The sequence below is a fragment of the Phyllostomus hastatus genome, unplaced genomic scaffold (genome assembly GCF_019186645.2).
Source record: "Phyllostomus hastatus isolate PE091 unplaced genomic scaffold, TTU_PhHast_1.1 phas_scaffold_501, whole genome shotgun sequence".
Lineage (NCBI taxonomy): Eukaryota > Metazoa > Chordata > Mammalia > Chiroptera > Phyllostomidae > Phyllostomus > Phyllostomus hastatus.
Genome location: NW_025334033.1, coordinates 19,795,313 through 19,821,313, shown reverse-complemented (window position 1 = coordinate 19,821,313; position 26,001 = coordinate 19,795,313). Strand labels below are relative to the sequence as shown.

Here is a 26,001-nt window from a genome sequence, read left to right as displayed (position 1 = left end):
GGAAAAAAAAGAAAGAGAATACACTAAAATGGCTTGACTTTATCTAGAGTTGGCGGCCTGCTCGGGGAACACAAGTTGAAAAGATAAAATTAAACACAGTGACCTTGCATCATTCAACATTGATAGATCTTTTCATCATGCTCACATTAGTTGAGTTTGAATAAGGTATGTTAACTAAAATGTAAAACAGTTTTCATTGGATGCAATGGAGGGAGATGGGGGGAAGATTCCTAAAGCAAAAGATCCCAGGAAAAACTTTCTCACTAAAAGCCAGAGAAAGTCTGTTTTCTAGAACTGGTATAAAAGGACAGAAGATGTAATAAGATAAATTGATTTAAAAGCATGGCTGTGGTTTGGATAAAAAGAATCTTCATCAGAGAGTGAAGGTGATATAATATCTGAATTTATTTTAAAGGGAAAGAGGCTTTGAAATCTCCTTTTTGGGAGATTGTCTAGCATAAGACCACAAGAGCTCAAATGTTGTCTCTCTAGGTGCAAAGGCTGACCCGCCCAGGTGCTGTGTTCTGAATGCCTTTTGGTTTGTGCATCATGATTTCATAATGGCCCAAGCCTAGGAGGTTGGGGCTATAGATTCTGCAGTCACAGGAATGAGCTCTACAGTGAACCAAACAGGCAAATGGATGAGTCCCTATCTTTTCAATGAAATCACCAAGGATTATATCCTAGTCACTTACCTAGGCTCATTTTAGCCCATCTGAAGATATAGGTTGTTATTTGCCAAAAGAAAGAAAGAAAGAAGGAAAGAAAGAAAGAAGGAAAGAAAGAAAGAAAGGAAGGAAGGAAGGAAGGAAGGAAGAAAGGAAGGAAGAAAGGAAGGAAGAAAGGAAGAAAGGAAGGAAGAAAGGAAGGAAGAAAGGAAGAAAGGAAGAAAGGAAGGAAGAAAGGAAGGAAGGAAGAAAGGAAGAAAGAAAACAAAAACAAAACAAAACCTTGAACAGCAGGCACTGGTCCTACACAGAGAATTACAAACAACAATGTAACTCTATCATATGTAACTTACTAATGGCTAGAGAGCAAGGCAGCATGAAAATGGGAATCTTGGAGCACAACAGAAGATCTGTGCTTTAGCAAAATCACAGACTCCTCTATGACACAGACATGGAATTGCTTGGAAGAAGTCAAACAAAATAATTGGCCTACTGTATCCAATCTAAAAGAAAACAAATACACCAATCAGAAAGAATTCAATCCTGAACTTACAAAGTAATATTACTAATAGAGTAATAAGAGAAATTGTGGCAGTGTGATTTTTAATTCTCCCAATTCATTAAAATGTTATTAAACTGACAAATACTTAAATTGGCCATCTTGTTGGACAAAACCATTGGCCTCAGGAAGTCTTATACCACTAAGCACGTGTGCCTGGCAGCAAGTTACTTCATTGTAACTAATGCTAGCCTAAGACTTCCATCCTCTCTATGCCCAAATTGGCCAATTTAATTTTTCTGTATATTAAATTTATATAAAATAACCTTGAAATTAAAGATGGATCAAAGAGTTATTTATGGAAATCCACTTGGTGGTGGACCAGCTGAGCTCCTTTGTTTAGCTGTAGGACTGTTCTGTTATTCACATTGGTTTTCCTTAGCCCAGCCCATTTAGAATGATGTGCTCTGTGCATCACATAGTCGAACACATCATGTGGTTGAACGCATAACATAGAATGATATGCTAGACTACACATGGTCTAACCTGAAAGTGCAAGTATGAGGATTTTTTTACATTATAAAAGGTATTTACCATTGTGAACACTTAAGTTCTCATTAAAATATAGTTTGATCTTTAAAATTTAAACTTACTATAGAAATATACATATTAAAGCATGTTTGAAACAATTATTAATGCCCAGCTTATAATGAACATTTGTTTTCTATGTGATATAACATTGTGTGAAATGTTGACATATGTAGACTCATGTAACACTCATAGCAGTGGAATAAGGTAGAAATTGTAGTTATTCCTAAATAACAACAAAATAATAATTTTAAAATAATAATAATAATTTTATAGTTATTTAAAAAATAATTTCAGAGAAATTAGGAAACTTGTCTATGGTTATACTGTTGAATAGAATTTAGCTAGAATTTAAGACCATGCAACAGAATCTTACACCAGATTTAAAGTTCATGAATTTCATTTCTATATCAAAAAAAGATGAATATCTAGATTTTTATCAGTTAGCATTGTAACACAAGCAAGTCAAAGATACCCTGGGGTAAACAACAGCTTATTACAGCCCCTCTGGCACAGCGTGTGTCCTAACTTCCTGGTACTTGACTGGGAAAGAAGGAAGTAGTGTGCATTGTTATGAGAGTTTAGCAACATCTTTTTTTCTTAGTCATTCAGCCCACATTTTTCATCCCTCACTGCTAGGGATTTCTATTTGAGTATCCAGTTCACATTTTTTCCAAGTCAAAGATCTTTAGAGTTTAGGTCATTATTTATTCCGATAATTGTTCCTTTGCTCCCTTTTTGTTGATAATATTCCAAGTCTTCTAATTGTCTCCTTTCTAATATATATTATATACAACTTTTACCTCAGTCTTCATAGATCAGAGATTTAATTTTTTAATTCACTGTTCAAATCTCTTCCCTGCCTCCTGATTGCCTCAAGATGGTGTTTTATGAAGAAAGAACAGGATATGTAGGTGATAAAATATCTAAAGGATGAGGAAGGTACCCATGACTTTTCCCCTGCCTTCACAAGATTCTGGTATTTTCTTTAGTACACCCCTGCCACAATAGTAAACCAACACATTCTTTGGGTAGTTGCTATTAGAAAAGTGGGTTAGGAAACAAATAAAATCCCCATGTCTCTCAGCTGATAGGCCAGTGCTACATTGGAAAGGGCCCTGGAATGTCTTTAAAATCCTCATGTCCCAATAACACCCCTTATGAACCATATTCATCTGCCAAAATCAAATGACTAAGTCCATGTCCAACTCATTTTTCATGCCAGAAGCAGTATTTATTGTGAATACCATCTAAGCTAGATAAGAGATCAGTAAGGCATATTTTGGGTACAAGGCTACCTGGTCTTTCTTTGTTTCCTATGGTCCTTTATAATTTACATGACTATCTCATCTTCTCAACAATCTTCTCTGCTAGGTGCAACGTGCACAGGAGAGAGATGACCTACTGCTTCTGAATCCTCTAAAAAAAAATGACCCATAGGCTGAAGGATGCTTTTCCACTGGTTTACCCTCAATGATTGTGTTGACTTGACCTTAAATGAAATTATACAGTTCCCTTCCAAGTTTTCTTTCTCTCTACTCAAATCCATTGATATTTATATTATGTCAGATTTTAAGTGTTTATTCTGCCTGCCCACATGGTCTCAATAAAATTTGGATGCCAGAGAAACTTGGAAATTACTGTATCAGCATTTTTACCTGACATTTCAATTGTAGCATGCACAATAGTGAGCATGATGTGGCTAAAGTATAATAAAAAAGACAGGTTTCCATTAGGGAAATGTTTAATGGTGTAATGCAGAAAATATCAAGTTTCTGAGCAGTGGTAAGGTCTGGTTTCAGATTTGGCTCCAAGAAGTTGGCCCTTCCTCCCAAAGATAGTGAAATAAAACCCTCCCAGGCCCTGACTTGCAGTAACAGGAAGGGAAAGGCTCATCTCAGTTGAGATAATTAAGCTAATATCTAGCAACTAAAAGCCGACAACAGAATTGTAACACACACTAAAAGGAAAGATGTTTGTCAGTATCTGCAACATCTTCACTGGCACATCAAAGATTTTAGAAAAAACACAAAGCCGTGCTAATTTCTATTTAGTAAGCCTTCCTCAAAGGGGAAATAAAAACAGATTTCTGTCCTACCCAAAATTCTTCTCACTACAAAAACAGTTCAGAAATGGACTCTATTCTACCTGTTAAGGCTCCTGTCTTCCGTGTTTTATTTTTTTTTTCTTTCTTGAGATATGACTCTTGTATTTTCAAGGGCAAACAGACATATCTAATGAAATATACCAAATAGGGAAGTGTTGGAGGCAATTACTTTTCTAAACTTGGATCCATGAATTTTCTCAGGCAGAAGCCTAGAGAGGCAAAGCTGCACAGACAGTAATATAGCTCCTAGTTTAATTCCATCAGAGCTTCTAGTGAGCTATATGTGTTAATGAAATGCTAATCCTCCCAGAGAAACCCTCTCAGTGGCCAGCCGGGGTGGCCAGAGTCCCTCAGATCCCTGGGTTAGTAGGGTGGCCAACTAACCTTGGATTGCTCAGGACTTTGCCATTTTTAGAATTGGATGTCCTGTGTTGTACAAAACCTATCTCTGGCCACCATGACCAAAGCTTTTAATTTTTCTATAATGTATCACAAAACCATTGTTTTTGTATGTTCCAGGAGAAAAGGCTCAGATGCATTAAATGACCTAGTGAGCTAATTTGTTATAATCTGCATTTTTCAAGTTAGGCATTATGACTCAAAGTTAAATGACTTGTCCAGCTAGTAAATGGTAGAGTCAAGACTTAACTAGGCCTTCTAATCCCAAATTCTGTATATTTACCATTTCACCAATTTTTTGTCTGTCTTTTGGTCAAAAATTATGTAAGATTTACCCTCCTTAGGTCCCAATGACCAAATAGGAGAAGTGAAGATATTATTTGCCTTCACATAGTATTTTTTCTGTAATTTGTTTACTTTGAATTGCTCACATCCAGTTGGCAATGTTAAGGGTGGAACACTTAGAAGTTTTGCTTGGTTCCCAGAGAAATAGTACAAATTCACATATACTTCTTTTTCTCCTTAAAAGTTACTTACATAACCAGAGTATCTGGGTGTGATAGCTTGAAACATAACACGGTAACCAGAAACCCTCCACCTGATGCTCAGGTCTTACCGTAGAGACTCAATTGCCATGTCAGACTATTTGTTCCCTTATGATAAGACCTTACAGGAACCCCACTGCCACTCTGAATTCTGCTGCCCATCAATTTGATTACTCTAATCCATTCTACTATCACACATGTTTAAGTCTGAATCCCAACTGGGATGGTGCTGTCCAAGTACTCTCCTCAGTCTCTGAATAAATCGATGGAGGCCAGTAGATACATTAGGAAGAGTTTTCACAGATTTCATCACATTGGTCAAAACTGAGCATCAGCTCTGACCCAGATAGGATAGTCTGTTGCATGCATTCTGCTGCTTTATTCACTCCTACTTTATAGCTTTGGTTTTTCTACACTTGCATCTCATCATTAATCTTGGGGAATCTTCTGAAACAAGAGATTCTATAGCTGTTACTCTGGAACAACTATTTCAAGTATTGTTTCCAGGAGGCATCTTTATACGCAAAGTGTATGTGGCAGAAGGTGTCATCTTGTGTGAAAAGAGTTATCCTCTGAGCATTCTGAGCAGTGATGGCTTCTGCCAATCTCATCCTTTGGCCTTCCCTGCCTAGAACCTTAGAGTCTAAACATCAGGCTAATGAGCAGGAATTACAGTGATGCTCATCATGGTTGACAGAGTTACATAAAAGTACCCAAAGCAAAAGAGATGCCTGCTGTGCCTGAGTACACTTGCTTCTGAAGATGAATTTCTTTCTGAAAATTAAGATTCTTGTACTTTTGGCAGGTAAATCTTCTCTGGTTAATGAAAACCATATACAATATTGTGAAAACAAACTTACAGCTTCTTCCTGTCATTGCCATCATCCAATAGCTACTGTTTGGCAACTATGTTCCAGAACACCTGAGTCATTTTCACAGGATGAAGGTATTCAAAGTTATAGATATATTACTCAAAAGATTAATATATTTAATATCTTATTTCACTTCACATAATAATCTCCAGTGAAATAAGATATTAAGTATATTAATCTTTTGAATATATAAAAATAAAGAAAAAATATACTATTTTTGGTCATGCATTCATAGTTTCAACTTACTTACCTGTACAAACACATTTTCCACTTTTCTCCTTCATATAGTTTGACACATTATTGTCCAAAATATTGTCCAATATTTTCTTGCCCATGACACTATGATGCTATTCAAATGTACTACTTTTGTTTCTGTCTTTTCTTTTTCATATCTACATACCAAAATTCTAACACAACTTCAAATCCCAATTCAATGCCATCTTCTCCATAAAGTCTACCCTGACAGCTCCATCTCAGAAATATCTTCCTTGCTTAAAAATTTCAGAGCATTTTATCCCATGGAAAGTAAATCACCCTGTACCTTGTACTGTAACTGAGCTCACTGGGAAATATCAAAAATGAGATTCTGATATTTTCATATAATTTCTTTTTTTAAATAATTCTAAGTACTGAAAATATATATTCTAATTAAAGTTGAATATATGTAATAACATTATTTTCAAGTTATGAAAAATACATAATTTTGAAGATTATTTAATTATAGGTATACATGACTATATTAGATCATTTAAAAATGGCCTCAGTTCACTCCTCCCATAAATAGGCAGGGCCTATTTCTATGTTGTTTTTTTTTGACTGAGCTGAATTTATAACTTGTTTGGGATAATAAAATGCACCAGAAGTGATGGCTGTCAGCTCCAGCCTTGGCTTCAAGTGGCCTTATATGCTTCCCCTTGTTTCTTTAGAATCCTGCCACTGCCAATGTGAACAAGCTCGGTCTGGCCAGCTGGATGATGAGTAAATCCTGTCTGCTGCCCAGAAAATAGCCAGACACCCACAGACATGTGAGAACCAGCCCCTGTCCCATAGATCATACATGTGTATGTGAATGCAGACAAGATCAATGGACTCATCAGTTCTAAGCAACTGAGTTTTAGGGTGGTTTGTCACATAGCAACATCTATATGACACGGTGATTATATTACAATAGGATATGATATTAGGTAGGATATAATAAAATCTTAAGATGCAAGGGACTTTAAATTATCAAGCAACTAATAGTTAAATTTCTTTTGCAACATTTTTAACAAGCAGATACTTAAATATCTCCAGAAATGGTCAAATAGGTTTTTACATAGGTAGATCTTATTGAGTTTCTCCTCATGTTGAGAAGTCTGTTTACCCACAACTTCTCTACTGATCCATGTTCTGCTCTTTTGGAAGATCAGGACAATGTGGAGGGAGGAATGGAAGAAGAAATATCAGTTCACAATTGTGTAGGTAAAAGGTATTGGGAACTAAAACTAAACTGATGGCAATATAAATAAAAATAAGTAAAAAATTATGAGTGTGAAAACTGAATTGCTATACAATAATGAATTGTGGAAGTACACCCTGTTTGTATCTGATAGCCTTTATAATAATGAACAATCCTTAAACTTAATTGACTCTTACTTAAATCTATAGTGAAGTCCTTCTGTGCCAAATCCCCTGGAAGAAAAATATCTCTCCCACTAAAACAAGGGACTGAAAAGTCAGAGGAAAACAAGGGACTGAAAAGTCAGAGGAAAACAAAGGCTTCACTTTTTCTTCAAAGAGTAAACTCTCACTGAAATGGACGCAAACTCTTAGGTTGGAGGGAGGGGGCTGCCATTTTCTTAATATTTCACACACTTATTCAAGCATGCAAGGATGTTTGTGTATGATAAACCACTAATGCAGGGAAGGAATTATAGCAGTGGCAACAGGCATTGTCTGTGCTTAGGAGACTCTCCGATCTTTTCCTTAAGAAATAAGGAAGTTACCTGAGAGGATAGAGAATAACTTGATTTATAAACTATATAAGAAAAAAAATGAAAGAAAAAGTTCCCAACTTCTAAAGAGAAGACTGGCTATCAGAAAAGATGTGCTAATAGCCCCTGGAGAGTAAGAACAACCTTAGCTTCCCAGTTAAATGGGTGATTTTAGGCCCTGGCTAGCATGAAAGCCAAGACTAAGTGCAGAGGAGGGGGCATGAGGACAGCATGTAACCTCCTAAACTTTATAAAGCAATATAAAAGCAAAGTCATAACTATGACAGAACTATCAAGGGTATATTAAATCAGCAATATCCATATATTGTACAACCTAACTCATGTCAGGTTTTACCACAGTAAGGGAAAAATCACTGCTTTAATCAAGGTAAACCTTAAAACAAAGGAATGTTCAAAGCTTTGACTAGTAATTAGATTATTTATCTTTATCAAATTATTTATTCATGGCAATAATTGAACAACCTTGGAAATCTCAGAAAATGTATCTATTTGAAAATAAAGTCAAAATGGAACATTTTAACATTTTCTTTTTCTATGTGGCAGTCTCTCACTGTTCTGCCCTCCAACAATATCTCTCCATGTTTCTCCAGCTCCAATTTTTCTTACTTCACTTCTTGACATCACTTCTTTCTTGACAAGGTTCAGTAATTCTGTTGGTTGTTGAAAGCAATGAACAGATTCCTGAGGTTAAGGGAAGCAGCTATTGCCTAGTTTAGAACCCGGGCAGAAGATAAAGACATAGAGAAGATAAAGACATAAAGAAGATAAAGACATGGACATAAGCTCAAGGACTTAGGCCCATGAGAACTATTCTGCAGAGATCAGAATGACTAAAAAAGAAGGGGAACAAAGATGACAAATATTTCTTCTTTCAAACTATCTGTCTTTCCCCTTACACCCACCAATGTTTTATAGTCTCTCCTTGGTTCTGGTGCAGACAAGGCCAGGACCCTGAGACTAAAAAGAGAAAATACATATAGTGAATGGCCTTGAAAAGCTCATCATACAACCCCTGGAAACTTTATAACAAATGACCAGGGAAGGGTGATCTTATGTCATATGCAATGAAACCAGGAAGGAGTATCGTTTTTATTAATAAAGTGGTTCATATTTGGAGAAGGTATTTGTGTGACTTTCATCAAATTGACTTTTCAGATTCTTGGTAGCTATGGGCATGTATCACACAGACATCTCTCAGAAAAAAATCTTAGAGAGGTGTAGCTGGGTGATAGCCTTCAGCTAGCACACCTATAGACTATACTGCAGCATAACCCCAAGGCCACATTCCTCAGCTGAGCATGGTGGGGCTAATAAAAATGTTCAACGTGGGTCTCCCCTAATAGGAAACCTTTTTTTCTGGGATTCCTCATTGGTCTGACACTTTCTTGTAACCTCATCAGTTTAAGGCTTTTCATAGCCAGTCCTTCCTTCCTTCCCCTTTTCTTGTCACTTTCGCAGATGTGAGACCCATGGCATGGTCCAAAAGCTCTTGCTTACTGCCACTGTCTCTCTGCTTTATCTCTGAGATGTTTTCTTCAAAAAAAGTTCTTTTACTTTTCCAATATCATCTTGGTGGGTGCTTCTGGTATGATTCTTAGCTTACATATTTAATAAAAGTTACCAAGTTCCTGTAAAACCACAAGGAGACATAAAATGTTAAATTTAATAATTTCACTGAAACACTCATCCTTCCAGTCTTCTGTCCCTTTAATTGTCCTGTTCATTTTCTTTTCTCTATACAGCTCCCAATTCATTTTCCAGAGCACATTTAAAATTATTGTGACACGGGAAAATAGATCAAAGTTTGGCATGTCTTTTACAGCAACATGTACAAGAAATGTACAGAGAGAGGGGCAGAAATCGGAGAAGAGCATAATGGTTACCTCTTGTTTCAGTGTGCACAGACTGTTCTGCCATTGACATTTGAGAAAGGGTAGTGAATGGGGAAAGTGGTTTGGCTCTGAATTAATTGATCAGGGGTGCTGAAGGTACAGGAGTGAAGAATGAGATAGTATGGTTAAGAAGAAGCAATGACTCCCTATTTTGAAAATCTGCTCCACTCTGTTTCCCAGGAAAATAGAGGTTATAATATCTAGAATGATTATATTTCATTTTATTAGAAATAATTTTAAAATATATATAGGAAAAGTGAAACAAGAATCAAATCTTCCTGAAAGAGGTTGTTATTGAAGGCTTTATTTAAGGGTGTCTTCAAGATTCTTCAAGAGGAAATAAGCATGCAGAGAATGGCAAATTCTCTTGATGACTGAAAATTATCCCTTTCCCATACCATCATAATTCCAAACTCCTTTGGAAAGTCCTTAAAATAGGCAGTCTCTGGAAAATATGATGTGGAAAGGATCTACTCAAAATGCAAACATGACTTTTTTAGCTAGGCATTAACACAGCTTGCCCTTAAGAAAAATGAATGTTGATTAACTCTGTTGCTTTGACTATACTATGAAAGTCCATATTCAGACATGAGTCAGGAAAGCAAGTTGTTAGGGAGTGATGAATACCACAGGCAAGGAGGAGTTGAAGATAAGGTCAAAAACTCAAGGTTATGACATACAGCATTTTTTCATAACTAGATTGGAATTCAATGTAATTATTTCCTAAAGTAAGCTTTCATTTGCTTTATCAAGTTATTTTCCAGTAAACTTAAAGAAAGAGACGGTGTGTGTGAGGTAGGGACAAGAGAGTAATCCAGTTGTTACCTGAATTATCTGTAGATAATCTGTGGTGATCTTTCACTGAAGCTGTTTTTCTTAAATTTAAATCATTATGACACTGCAATAGGAATGTGAGTAAATTATTTATGTGCTTAGAGATACTGAGAAATTTAAGACATAATAACATTTTAATTATTTTTATTTGAGAAAAATAAAAATAAAAATGCTGTATGTTATTTTCCAGGAGGTTTAAACTTGAAATTTTACATATTTCATTTTAAAAAAGTAGTGGATATATTTAACAATATATTCATTTTTGAAAAATGAGAGTATTATAAAACATAACTGAAACTATTTGTTTGCCTAAAACCCCCCTAAAACATGTATCTAAATCTTGCTTCTATTTATATTGTATGCAAATGTGTTCAAATGTCAACACCAATAAAACAACTAATCTCTAATCTACCTGCCTGTCTGTCTATACTATGCATAAGCTTTGGTTCTCCCATTACAAATTAAAAATTTGTTATATGTTTGCTACAGAATCATTTAAATAATGACACCTAGAAATAGTCTTGAAAATCAATTAACAGAAACATGAACAAATAAATATTGCATAAATATTTAAAAATATTTGCATCACTTAGCAATAATGAAGTGGGAAGTTCTCCAATGCATGTTAGAAGGAAAAAAGAGAAAGACGGGGAGAGGAAACCATGAGTTGCAGGTGCAGTGCAGCACAGTGGCTAATGCTCTGGAACTGGATTAACGGGGTTTGAATACAGATTTTGTCACTTAATAGCTGAATGAAGGGAAAGTTTGTTTTTTAAAAATTATTTTATACATAGGTTCCCTCATTTGTAAACATGGGAGTCAAACACAGTACTTACTTCACAGGGCCATTGTTAGGATCAAACATATCATCATGCATAAAATAACCGTAACCCTGCCTGCTGCAAAGTCAGCACTAAACTAGTGCTTATTTATATACGTGCAGAATGGCCTAATTTATGTTAAATGTACAGAGACATACAACATAAAACTATTTTTCTGTGAACATAGATATGTATGCAAACACATAGAAAAAAGTCTAGGAACACACATGTCAAACTGATACTGATGTGTAATTATGAGCATTAAAGGCAATCTTTTGCTTTTTGCTGGAGTACTTTACATAAAGAAGATAATTCATACATTATTTTGTGAGTAAAGTTTAAATACTTTTATCTACCCATTAAGTGCCCCTATGAAAAATGATAATGGAAATAAATGATACTGGAGATTACATTCATTAATTCAGTGACATAGAAAAATGTTTATACACATATCATCAAGAACAAACAAGTAGATCAAAAGATAGTATTGACTCTGTTAATATGAACTCATTTATATAAAATTACATGTTTGTATTTATGTATGCAATGATAATGTTAACAGCTAATCTGGTCAGGTGATTTTGACTTCTTTGCATATAGATGCATGTATCCACAAATACACATGTATACATCTATAGGTATTTTTAAAAACACTATAGGGGCTACTTTGTTGTGAAAAAAGAAAGCAACAGTGAGGCTATCTCATTAGACCATCAGGCCACATCCTACATCCAAAATACAAATGTTGAGAGCACAGAAAAGTACATACCACTGATGAAGGGAATAAATTAGAAAGGTTATGAATGTACTTACCCACCAAATGCCTGGAGTGCAGAGAATTTGGAAGCATCCACATCATTGCCACTTACTATTCGAGCCTTAAATAAAACATGAGAAAAACAAAACAAAAGAAAACAAACAGACTTTTAGCAACCATTGCTGTGTACAGGGGAGTTGGGGGCAGGGGTCAACTGCACTAGACACGTAACACCTAGTATGACAGATGCTAAGCAGGGTCAGCTCCAAGTCAAAGCTACTGTGTTTTTGTGAGTGGAGGTTTTCAAATTAGCTGTCAGCATTTAAACAAAAGCACTGGCAGAGTCCAGAGAAATATATCATATTCCAAATACCATTGGCCCTTAAAACTTGTTATGTGCAGTGAAGATCATGAATTAGTCAAGGAGATCATGATTAGCCAGACTTAAAAACAGATGCTGAGTTTGACCGTAGCAGACCCCTAGGTAGGCAAGAGTAAGCTAAAATAAGCGCAGCTGGCAAGGTGTGACCTCTTTATAAATGCAACAAATCAGGGGCACACTTAAAGGACAACCAAAGAATGGAAAGCTGGCATAACATGCACATTTCACAGCTAAAACAGAGGAACCAAAATAGGTCTAATATGTCACAAACAAACATGTACAAAAGACAAGATCCCTCAGGAGGGAAGAAAAAGTATGATTTAAAACCTTTTCATCCACAGAACTGCTATCTGAAAGAGAATCAGGAAAAGAAGGGATAAATGTTAGATGGAGTACTTTTCAAGAAATCATTTATTTAAACATACACAAGACCGAAGTGTTACTATGTTACATTATTTAAAATCATAAATGAACCGAATTTCAAGGTTGGACTCCAAGGGAAGAGAGATAATAGGTCCTCATAATTTAAGGAGTTGAAAAATGTACCAGAATGCTTGAAAAGTATCAAACAAAGGGTGATCACAGGATTTAATGAAAGACAATGTGTTGTACAAAGAAAAGAACACAGTTGAAGAATCAGAAGTCCTAGGCTCCAGCTGAGGCTCTGCCACTTACTAAGCACATTGGGCGAACTCCCAAATTCTATACCTAACTGCAGTAAGGTCACTAATATTTTTCCTGTTTTCCTCTAAATCAATGTATGTAAAAGTAAACCTCAGACAACTACATACATTGAGGATGTTTTATTAAGGGATTATTTATTCATGGCTTCTCCTATCATAGAATTTAAGAGTAAAAAGAGTAATTAAATATACTCCATTTTGTAAATGAGAAAACTAATGCCTGAAGGGGTTAAGTGACTTGATTAAGATCACCAAGCTAGTAAATGGCAGATGTGGAACACAAATCCAGGGCTCCTGATCCCCATGTGCTGCCCTTTAGGGCCAATGTTTCAGGTGAGAACATTGAAACAAATAGAACAGAGAGGGGTGGCTGGTCCACAGTTCTCCAGTGCAATTTCAGATAAATCACAGGGTCCACATTTTTCAGTTTCAACTTCTCAAGGGCCCAAGTAGAAGAACAATGGACTGATACATTTTATTTTTTAGAACTCAAATCCAAATCTGCCAGGGTCATCATGGCATGGTCCATTTCCACCTTGCATATTATTATTGCTTTTAAACTTATTAATTCAGCTTTGCTTATATGTTACAGCTGAAGCTACTTCTCTAAGAATACAAGTTGACAGAAAACTAGAGTTAGAGTGACCTTAGGTTCATAGAGTCCAAACCCCTCACTTGTACAGATGAGCTGCAGAGAGATAAATATTTGCCCAAGGTCATGTAGCTCAATAATGACTTCTGTTGATGAAAATCTGAAATGTATTTGTTTTCTGGAATCATTAAGTAAAGATTAATTACTGTAACTAAATATTTTTCTATAATATTTTAGAGATCTTATAATATCTCAGGGTTATGTCTTTGAATATACAATGAGGTAAAGCACAATATAAAATAATAAAAGACCACTCTTATTTATGGCCATAAATATTTAAAAATACCCAAAATATAATGTATAATTGTACCAGAAAAATAATTATCATGCCCATATATATTTCACTCCAAGCATGATTTAAAATCATGGAGTAACTAATTTTATATGACATATTAACTGGTCAAAAAATACATATCTGCATTTCAACAGATCTTGGAAAATCATTTTTTTGATGAAAATTTCATGTTTTTGATGAAATTTCAAAATCTTCTAATTTTTAAAGAATATTATTGAAATGAGTCTTCCCTAAGATTAATATGTTTAAAAATCTTATTTTCAGAGTCTTTAACTTAAGTGTGAAATATTAGGGTATCCCATTATTAAAAACAAAACAAAAATACTTACTACCATTAATTTATTTTTGGACATTCTGACCAGTATATTAAAACATGAAATAGAATAAAAAAATAATACAAGTGCTATAAGACAGGATACAATGTCATTTTCAGGAATTATAATTTTAAACCCAGAAAACAAACAAACAAAAACCCTAGTCAACTATTAGGATTAATGAAATAACTATCAAAGTTGATATCAATATCAATATCAATACCAATAGTTATCAAATAGTTACCAATAGTGATGTCAAAGTGTATACACACACACACACACACATATATATATACACACCCAATATATAAATGAAGTAATAACAATATTAGTAAGTTATTTCCAACATACTAGCAACAATTGGCTTGCAAAGCAATGATGTGAAATCTGATTTCAAATATTCAAGACTTAACATTTCCCACTGAGAGTGGCTTCTGTATCAACCATCCCACTAAATAAAGGTAATCTTAACAAAGTCATTAGTTATTTTTCAGCTGCTAAATCTAATCACACATTTCAGTTCTTTCATTCAATGACTCATTCAAAGTTTCATTCATTCATTGAACATGTTTTTATTACCAAAAAACCCTTTTTGTTTATTTCCCTTCTTTTCTTGTCTGCCCTCAATATTTTCCCCCTTGGAACCATCTAAAATACAGCTACAATCACATCCCTTCCCTTTCTAAAACAGAGCAATGTCACCCAATACCCACGTGAGAAAAAAATCAATATGTGTGCACTGCTGCCTCATGGCCCATTGTGCCTCATTCACATCTTCCTTTAGTCTCAGTAAATTCTTGCCCTTTCATCTCTTTGCCATACTCTTTGATACCTGTGGCCTTTCCACCTCCAGTTTCCTTTGCTAAAACAAATGCTCCCATTTTTCATCTGGTCAATTGCCTGTCAGTGCCCCAACACAGTTGAAGCATAACCCCTCTCCTGGAAACTGGTCACTTCCCAGGGGTCTGTGGCCTTTGTATACAAACACCATACACCAGGGGGGCCATTATAATTTGATGGGGGGCCATCAAAGGGCTAAAATAATTTTAGGACTGTATAAATGTAACTACTCCTTAACTGTTAAGGAGCTGAAATTACATTCAGCCCTTTGAAGGCAACTGCGAAGCTGTTGTGGCCCCCAGTGAAACGTGTTTGACACCCCTGCACACGTGTCCATTCCGCTTGGATAATTATCACCCTCTGCCAGTTTTCTTACCACAGTCCTCCTAAATACAAGCTCCTTGGTAATATTGACCACATTTTCTTAACATCTACTGCATTTTTGAAATATAGATAGCCTACAAATATTTGCTGAATATTGAATGAACAATGTTAAATAAGCTACATCAACTTATGTGTATCTAAAAATCTGAATCAAGTAAACATTTCATCCTTTCTGTATAGGAAGGATGAAATTTTTTTCTAATGGATTTGTAGATTTAAAAGTTAAAATCATAATGACAATTTGTAACTTGAAATTACTCTAATTACTCTAATTTCAAGTGTGACCGAATTAATAAAAACATCTAAGACATTTTAAAGTTATGTATACAAATGTAAAAAAATCCATAAAAGCTAAAACTATATAGACCTGGGAAAATAATAGATTAAAAGCTCAAGAAAACATAAAATATAGCTAAGTAATAAACCCTATATATTTACACAATGGAATACAACACAGTAGAAAAAAAGAAGGAGCTCCTACCCTTTGCAACAGCATGGATGGATCTGGAGAGCATTATGCTAAGTGAAATAAGCCAGGTGATAAAAGACAAATACCATATGATCTCACCTATAAGTGGAACTTGATCAACAAAACAAATAAGCAAGCAAAACATAAACAGAGACATTGAAATAAAGAATAAACTGATGGTAACCAAAGGGGATAGGGGATAGGGGGTAGGAGATAATGGGAAAAATAGGGAGAGGGTCATGGAGGGAACATGTATAAAGGACATATGGACAAAGCCAAAGGGGGTAGGATCAAGGGGGGGAGGCAGGGATGGGTGTGGCAGGGGGGAGTGGAGAAGGGAAATGGAGACAACTGTACTTGAAAAACAATTTGTAAAAAAGGAAAAAAAAAGAATTCAATGAATAAGAAAGGACATATGTTACTACAGACAAAGAGAAGCGCTATCCAATAAAAGATGCTTAGACCATCGTTCAGTGTCTGTAATAGCCATTTGTACCTTTATCTCATACCTATTTCATGAAGTTCCAGGTGTATTAAATAGTTAAATATAAAATAAAGTAAAAAAGGCAAATAAAAGTAGGAGAGAATATTAACTCTATAGGATGAGAAGATATGTTGAAACAGCAGTAAAAAAAAGATACCAAAGAAAAGTCTGATAAATTTATGTCTATTTAGTACTTCTGTATATAAAAACAATAAAAAATAAAATAAATTTGCTAACATGTTCAGTACATAAAAAGAACTTACGCATCTATAAAAAATGACTCTAAGCCCTGGCTGCTCTGGTTGAGTGGGCTGAGCACTGGCCTGTGAACTGTAGTGTCACTGGTTCAATTCCTGGTCAGAGTACATGCCTGTGTTGCAGGCCAGATCCCCAGTTGGAGGTGTGCAGGAGGCAACCAATTGATGTTTCTCTATCTTTCTCCTTTCCTCCCCCTCTCTCTCAAAAACAAGTACTTTTTTTAAAGTGACCTTAATACCCCAATAAATAAATGTTCAAGAATGTGACTAGATAATTCACAAGTTAGAATGCAACAATGTTAAATATAAGCATGAAAAGTGATTCAATTTATTAAAACTATACTAATCATGATTATAAAGTTAGCACAGATAGAATAATATTTTAATATTACAATAATTCCTGAGGCTGTTGATGATGTCATGAATCAGACACTGTGATATGTGGTTGATGACAAAGAAAATAATAAAATAGAAACATTTAGTGAGGTCTAGCAATTGTTTTCATGAGGAAATTCCTTTTTTAGAAGTTGATACAAAATAAATTATTTTTGTTATAAATTGGATTGTGTCCCCCAAAATATATATGTTGAAGGCCTAACCCACTGTACCTCTGAATGTGGCTTTCCTTGGAAATAGAGTTGTTGCAGATAATTAGTTAGGATGAAATCTTACTGGAGTAGGGTGATCCCCAATCCATTATGACAGATATCCTTATAAAAAGGAGAAAATTGCAGACAGATGTACACACAAGAAGAATATTATATAAAGCCAAGGAACTATCTACCAGAAACTAAGAGAAAGGCCTGAACAGGTCCTTCCCTAACATTCTCAGAGAGAGCATTGCACTGTTGACACGCCTTGATCTCAGATGTCTAGGCTCCAGAACTGTTAGACAATAAATTTCTCTTGTTCAAGGTCATTCAATTTGTGGTACTTTGTTATATCAGCCCTAGAAAACTAATACAATTTTTACAAGATTTTATTTATTTATTTGTAGAGAGGGGGAAGAGAGGAAGAAACACATCGATGTGCGAGAGAAACATCAATCAGTTGCCTCTTGTACGCACTCTGATTGAGGACCAAACCTTCAACCCAGGCATGTGCCCCAGCCGGGAATTGAACCCATGACCTTTCATTTTGCAGGATGATGTCCAACCAACTGAGCCACACAGGTGAGGGCTAGAAAACAAATATAATTTTAAGTACTGAAAATAAATCAATATGTAAAGATCTGTATTATTTCATAATTTAAAATAAATAATTAAAAAAAGATATACATGAATTAGTATAAAAATATGGGTTGAAAATTATGTTCTATGACCTTCATGCAATAATTTGCAACCATTAAAATAAATGGCCTTAAAATACTATCTAAAAATAAACATTTTCATTTTACACACATATAACATATATGTATACATATTTTATACATGGCACACACATGTAACCAACACACATAATGGTTTTGTTCCTTAATGAATTGCCTTTTGTTCTACATATAGTTGTTTTGTTTAGTCAAGTTCTGGTTAAACCTCTGTAATGACATGCTGGATACTTCCTACAATCTATTCCCAATGTTCTTTGTTTTAAAAGTTATATCATCTCACAAGGTCATTTTGAGTTTCAATTACTTAGTGTCATTAATGTAGGACCATGGCAATCTATCTACTTTATAGTGAAATCTCATCTATAAGTAGAATTAAAGATAAGTTACAGTGACTGTAAATTCTTCAATGTCTCAAAACTGGTTATTAAATTTTTTTTGTATTTAGAAAGTATTTAGGAGGTGAACATTGCTATTCAACCATGTTGCACAAGAGCCTAGAAAGCTAAAACCCTAGACTTATAAAAATGCACACAATATACATATGTCTCCTGAGTATTAAAGCTTTCAAAAGTTCTTGTGTGAGCATCCCTGAGAAGGAAATTTAAATGTGATTCAGGGCAGCATGTAACATCCTTAGTCCTGCTCTCCCTCATATAAAGCGAAATAAGAAGATTTGAGCAGCATGTATCTAAAGCTCCTAGCTCTAAATGCTATGATTCTGTATTTATAATATCACTCTACCAAGGAATATTTACTGATTACTACAAAAATAATTTTAAAGTAATACCTAATGCCCAAATTTGAGATAGTTCACAATTTTGTAATATAAAAGTAAAAATTACATTTCTTCTTTTGATTTTTACCCTTAAACGTACCTTTTGAAGGAAATTTGGATGGAGGAATCTCAAAGTTTGTAAACAATATGAGTTCTGTATTCTTATGTAGTTTAGCAATTTTCTTAAACACTTTTCTCTAATGTCCTTCAATGGTAACATAAATCTCACACAGGGGATAACATTGTTCACTGACTGCTTTGGAGATAGGTCTGGTTCATTTACCACTGTATAATAATACACATGACATGTAAAGCTTGTATAGCATACCTAAATGTCGGGAGATGGGAGCTGAAAATAGTTCAAAGCTTATAATGTAATTAGAGGGTCATTGATTTGCTATTACTCTTTAGAGATTACCTACTATGTGCAAAGCCCTTTATCTGTTCTTATACTGAATCATCTCAACTGTCTTGAGAGGTATCAATCTTTGCTACATGCTGCCAGGCAGAGAAAGCACTTTGACATTGCTCACCTCCTAGTCATGATTATGGATGCAACTGGAGGGTGCTGAATGAGAGGTTAAGGCTAATGTAACTCATATTTCACTCACTTTCTTGTTCACTTATAGGCGGAGGGTAAATTGAAAAAATGAGTCACAATGACAACACAATATGATATGAATATATGAAAGATATGAACATGGTGATATGTGAGCACAGAGAAAAGATTTCCTAATTCTGCAGCCAGAAAGGATGTTGGTTTTGAGGAACATTCATGGGAAAGATGATTTATGAGTAGGTGTTTGTCAGATAAATGAAAGCATTCTTGGCTGAGGGAAAGGAATTTGTATAAGCATTGAAGCTTGAAAGAACATAGAGTGTTAGGAACTGAAACATGGAAGTGAGCTAGTAAAGAATTTTAAGACATGGAAGGGAGATGAATAGGGTTCATAGCATTCAAATCTCTATATAATCTATTAAGGAACTTAAATACACCACATTGCAGTGTGTAATCAGAACTGTTTTCAAGCAACACAGTGACATGTAACAGTCAGAATTTTATTTCATAGTTTTAAAATCCAGGCCAGTCATCTGGGTAATAAAGCAGGATAAGAGGATATAAAGTATTCTGAATTATGGCTCACCTATACCACAATTCCATACACATGCACAAATGCCAGGTAACAAAACTTAAAAACATATCCAAGCTCATAAAGAAAAGCAAATGTAATTCCCCAATCACTACAATGAAGTGGCAACTGAAAACTAATAGTGAATGAAATAAAAGCCAAAAATGATCACAGAGGTATTGAAAAAATTCATTCATTCATTCATTCATTCATTCTTTCATTCAGCAAACATTAATCATGTCCCTTAAGTGCTAGGGGTTAAAGATACAACACTTGAAAGTAAAGGTAAATATCATTTTTCACAGAACTTAAATAGTAAGTCCATACCACAAAATCTGTGCACAAAGAAAGATAAAACTTTTCCTGGACCTACCTGGATAAACCAGTGAGTCAGTACAGTGTAAATATACAATAAAAATTCATGAGATAAAAATTACCTATGAGAATGGAAAACAACAAGAAAATTTTCCATCTACCTAGGGAAATAATGAAAAAAGTTTATCCATGAAAAATGGCACTTCAGGCCTATACCAAGTATGGGTTCAGAATCCACATCAAACTGAAATACATTTATTCTTTTAATGTAAAATACTATTAAAATTGATTATGCAGGAAGCAGGCCCAAGGTGATAACATAGAAAAACCCTGAACCCATCCTGTCCCAGACACATTAAAAATATATTTACATATAAAACAATTCCTCCTGAAGAACAACTGAGAGCTGATTGAACAGCTTCTGCACAACAAATGAAAGAGCCACATAAAGAAGGGTAGGAGAGACAGAGAAGCAGTAACCATGGGAGCCCTTCCTCACGGGAGCAATCAGCAGTAGAAAGGAATATCACTGAGGGGCTAAGTGCAGATTCAATTGTCCTAGAGCACAGTAACAGAAGAATGATGGAAAGAGTACCTAGACTATATATGGGGAAAAATCTATTTATTAACTCTAAGACCCTTGCCAAGCAGATGGGGAACTGCAGGAACTCAGAATTTATGGGAACTCTTCAGGATCAGAGGTCCCAGGAAGCACCATTGTTTATATTCCCCCTCTATCTAGAGAACATGATTGGAGCTCAACCCAGGAGCTCTAGCAACCTGCAAGTCTACCACAGTGCACCCTGGGCCACCTTACCTAGTGTCTGTACCAGCCCCGGCCAGGTGGACCACCAGGCTGCCACAGGAGCCATGTTTCCTAGGCTAGCAAACCCTGTGCTCACTCTAGATCAGGCAAACCCCAAGCTATGTGCCCTGAGAATCCCTGGCAGATGCCTACCCAGCTTCAGCCAGCCAGCCTGCCAGGACACCCTGGGTGCTTCATGTTCCTGCTTTGGTACCAGCCAGCCTGCCAAAGCAACTCAACCTGTGCAGCCTACAGAGAGTTGATCCTATACAGGGCCAATCCTTCAAGATTAGGAGAGGTAGCTTTTTGGCTAATTCATAGAACTAACAAAGTAAAAAAAATGAGGAAATAAAGGAAAGTATTCCAAATGAAAGATAAAAAATACCCAGGAGAAAAAAAAAACATAATGAAATAAATGTAATTTGCCTGATAAAGAATTCAAAGTAATGGTCATAAGGATGATCAAGAAGCTTAGAGATGAATAGAGGTACAGAGTGAGAACTTCAAGAACCAATCAGAGCTGAAGAATACAATAACTTACACAATAGGAAATCAATTAAATAATACAGAATAGCACATTAAGTAATACAGAAAAGTAATCAGTGGCCTAAAAGATAGTTTAGTGGAAACTACCCAATAAGAACAGCAAAAATAAAAATGAAATTTTAAAAAAGTTTAAAGGACCTTTGAGATAACATCTGGCATACTAACATTTGCATTATAAAAGCCCGAGAAGGAGAAGAGACAGAGAAAGTGAAAGAAAACATGTTTGAAGAAAAATGGCCAAAAACTGTTTCTAACTTGGAAAAGGAAACAGACATTCAGCTCCAAGAAGCAGAGTCCCCAAAAAAGATAAACCCAAAGAGATCTACATCAAGACATATAACTAAAATGGCAAAACTTAAAGATAAAGAGAGATTCTCGAAGGCTGCAAGAGGGAAACAACTAGTCACATATAAAGGCTATTTTATAAGGCACTCAGCTGATTTATTAGCAGAAATTTGTGGACCAGAAGGGGGTGTCAGGATCTACTTAAAAGTGCTGAAATAAAGGAATCTACAGTCTAAAATACTCTGCTTGGCATGGTTTCATTCAGAACAGAAAAGGAGACAAAATGTTTCCCAAACAAATAAAAGCTAAGATTTAAACACAACTAAAACAGCTTTACAAGAAATATTAGCATGTCTTTTTAAAACATATGTTTATTGATTTTAAAGAAAGAGGAAGGGAAGGAGAGAGAGAGAGATGGAGAGAAAAAGAAATGTCAATATGAGAGAGAAACATTGGTGGTTTGAACCTGCAACCTAGGTATGTGCCCTGACCAGAAATCATCCCCCAACATCCTGGTATATGGGATGATATTCCAACCAGCTGAACCACACTGTCCAGGACTTAACATGTCTTTTTTTCAATTGGAAAAGAAAGATCATAACCAGTAATAAAAAAACACATGAAAGAAAAAATCTGTAGTAAAGGCAAATATATAGTAAAGGCAGTAAATCTGCCACTTAAAAGCTAGTATGAAAGTTAAAGGACAAAAGTAGCAAATCAACACTAACTACTTAAGTAGTTAGGGGATACAAAACAAAAAGATATAAAATATAATGTCAAAAACAAAGTGGGGAGGGAGTGAATAAAAATGTAATGTTATTAGAATGCAGTCAAACTTAAAAGCCTATCAGTTTAAAATGGACTACTATACATATGGGTTGATATATAGGAACTCCATGGTAACCACAGAGGAAAAACTAACAAAAGATACGCAAGAAATAAGGACAAAGGGACCTAAACATAACACTAAAGAAAGTCATCAATGTATAAGAAAAGAGAGCAAAAGAAGAAACAGAATTACAAAAACAGTCCAAAAATAATTAGCAAAATGGCAATAGATACATACATATTAATAATTTCTTTAAATGTAAATGGACTTAATGTTCAAATAAGAAGATATTGGGTGGCTAAATGAATAAAAAACCAAGAACCTTCTATATGCTGCCTACAAGAGTCTCATTTTTATATAGAAAGACACACACAGGCTGAAAGTAAACAGATCAAAAAAATATTCCCTGAAAATAAACATGAAAAAAAAAGTTGGGGTAGCAATACTCATATCATTAAAAAACTTCTTTTTTAGTGTATATATTTTTTAATGTTGTTCAAGTACAGTTGTCTCCATTTTTCCCCATCCCCACTCCCCTGCCCTTAGCTTTGTCCATGGGTCCTTTTACATTTTCCTTGATGACCCTTAACCTCTCTTCCCCCGTTATCATCCTATCAGTCTGTTCTTTATTCCTGTCATCCTGATTACTGTCAGTCTGTTCTTTATTCCAGTGTCTTTGTTTATATTTTGCTTGCTTGTTTGTTTTGTTAATCAGGTTCCACTTATAGGTGAGATCATATGGTATTTGTCTTTCACCGCCTGGCTTATTTCACTGAGCATAATGCTCTCCAGATCCATCCATGCTGTTGCAAAGGGAAGGAGCTCCATCTTTCTTTCTGCTGTGTAGTATTCCATTGTGTAAATGTACCATAGTTTTTTGATCCATCCATTTACAGATGGGCATTTAGAATGCTTCTAACACTTGGCTATTGTAAATTGTGCTGCTATGAACATTATGGTGCATAGGTTCTTTTGAATTGGCATTTCAGGGTTCTTTGGTTATATTCCCAGCAGTGGAATTGCTGGGTCAAAAGGCAGATCCATTTTTAGTTTTCTGAGGAAATTCCATACTGTTTTCCACAGTGGCTGTAAGGACCCGAACAGACACTTCTCCAAGGTGGACATGTAGAAGGCCCAGAGACATATGAAAGGACGCTAAGCATCACTAGCCATCAGAGAGATACAAATTAAAACCACAATGAGATATCACTTCACAGCAGTCAGAATGGCCATCATAAACAAATCAGCAAATGAGAAGTGCCGGTGAGGTTATGGAGAAAAGGGAACCCTAGTGCACTGTTGGTGACCAAAAAGACCTTAAAACAAAGACTGTAAAAAGAGACAAAAAAGAGACAAAGGAGAGCATTACAGAATAACAAAGGGCTGGATCCAAGAAGAGGATATAACATTTATAAATGTCTGTGCACCCATCATAGGAGCACCTGAATATATAAAGCAAATGCAAATGGACAAAGAAGTAAACTGACAACAGTTATATATAGTAGTAAGGAATTTGAATAACTGACTTAGGTCAACCAGAAAGAAAATTAATAAGGGAAGAATGCTTTATATTGACACATTAGATCAGGTAGACTTAATGGATATACAGAGAACATTTCATCTAAAACCTGCAAAATATACATTCAAGTGTACATGGAACATTCTCCAAGATAAACCAGGTTAGACCATAGAAAATTCTCAAATTAAGATTAAAATTATATTTAAGCATCTTTACAACCATGATGGTGTAAACATAGAATTCCATTATATGAAGAAAAGTGGAAAAACAAAAACACTAAACAACGCGCTACTAAACAAACAATGGGTAAACAAAGAAATCAGAAATAAATCAAAAAGTACCTTGAGACAAATGAATATGGAAATTCAACTGTGCAAGATCTATGGGATGGAGCAAATGCAGTTCCCAGGGAAGTTCACAGTAGTATAAATCTATCTTGAGATATAAGAAAAAATCCCAAATAAACAATCTAACTTTACAACTAAAGTACTAGAAAAAGAGGAACAAAAAAACCCAAAATAAGTAAAAGGAATGGGATAGTAAAGAACATACTGGAAATAAAATAAAGACTAAGGTCAATGAAACTAAAACCTGTTTTTTTGAAAAACAAAACTGATAAAATTTTAACCAGATCCATCAAGAAAAGAACAAGAGCCCTAGTAATTGTTAGGTGGAAAGGGAGGTGGGGACAACTAGAAGAAAGTAAAATGGGAGTACATGGTGATGAAAAGACACTTGACTTTGGGTAATGAACACACAATACAATATACAGATGATGTATTATAAAATTGTACACTTGAAATCTACATAGTTTTATTAACCAATGCCACCCCCAAAAACTCAATTAATAAATGAATGAGAAGTTACAACAGACACTGCAAAAATACAAAGAATAAAAGAATACTATAAACAATATATGTCAGATCCACAGACACATGAAAAGATGGTCAATATTGCTAGCTATCAGGGAGATGCAAATTAAAACCACAATGAGATACCATTTCACACCAGTCAGAATGGCCATCATAAAGAAAGCAACAAACAACAAGTGTTGGAGAGGTCGTGGAGAAAAGGGGACCCTAGTGCACTGTTGGTGGGATTGCAGACTGGTACAACCACTATGGAAAACAGTATGGAATTTTCTCAGAAAACTAAAAGTGGATCTGCCTTTTGACCCAGCAATTTCACTGCTAGGATTATATCCTAAGAAACCTGAAACACCAATCCAAAAAAACCTATGGAACCCAAGGTTCATAGCAGCACAACTTACAATAGCCCAATGCTGGAAGCAACCTAAGTGCCCATCAGTAAATGAATGGATCAAAAAACAATAGTACATTTACACAATGGAATTCCATGCAGCAGAAAGAAAGAAGGAGCTCCTACCCTTTGCAACAGCATGGATGCAACTGGAAAGCATTATGCTAAGCGAAATAAGCTAGGCGGTGAAAGACAAATACCACATGATCTCACCTTTAACAGGAACCTAAACAACAAAACAAAGAACCAAGTAAAATATAACCAAAGACAATGAAATAGAGAACAAGCTAACAGTGTCCAGAGAGGAGAGGGGAGGGAATTTCAGGGGAAAAGGGGAAGGGTTTACAGGAACAAGTATAAAGGACACATGGACAAAAACTAGGGGGGTGGTGGAAATAGGAGGGAGGTGGGGAGGACTGGGTGGGTGGGCTGGGATGGGAGTAAAAGATAGAAAAATGTACTTGAACAACAATT

General features: G+C 35.3%; 1 protein-coding gene across 5 annotated transcripts in view; it reads right to left on the bottom strand.

The window, feature by feature from the left end:
- UNC13C (unc-13 homolog C) overlaps positions 1 to 26,001 on the bottom strand; it is a 505,027-nt gene that overhangs the window by 362,277 nt on the left and 116,749 nt on the right. For all 5 annotated transcript variants that reach the window (XM_045822765.1, XM_045822762.1, XM_045822764.1 and 2 more), the window contains 2 exons: positions 12,686 to 12,708; positions 12,033 to 12,097 (listed from right to left, as the gene is read on the bottom strand). In XM_045822765.1, coding sequence (XP_045678721.1) covers positions 12,033 to 12,097; positions 12,686 to 12,708 — 88 coding nt within the window. The remainder of the gene's footprint in view (positions 1 to 12,032; positions 12,098 to 12,685; positions 12,709 to 26,001) is intronic.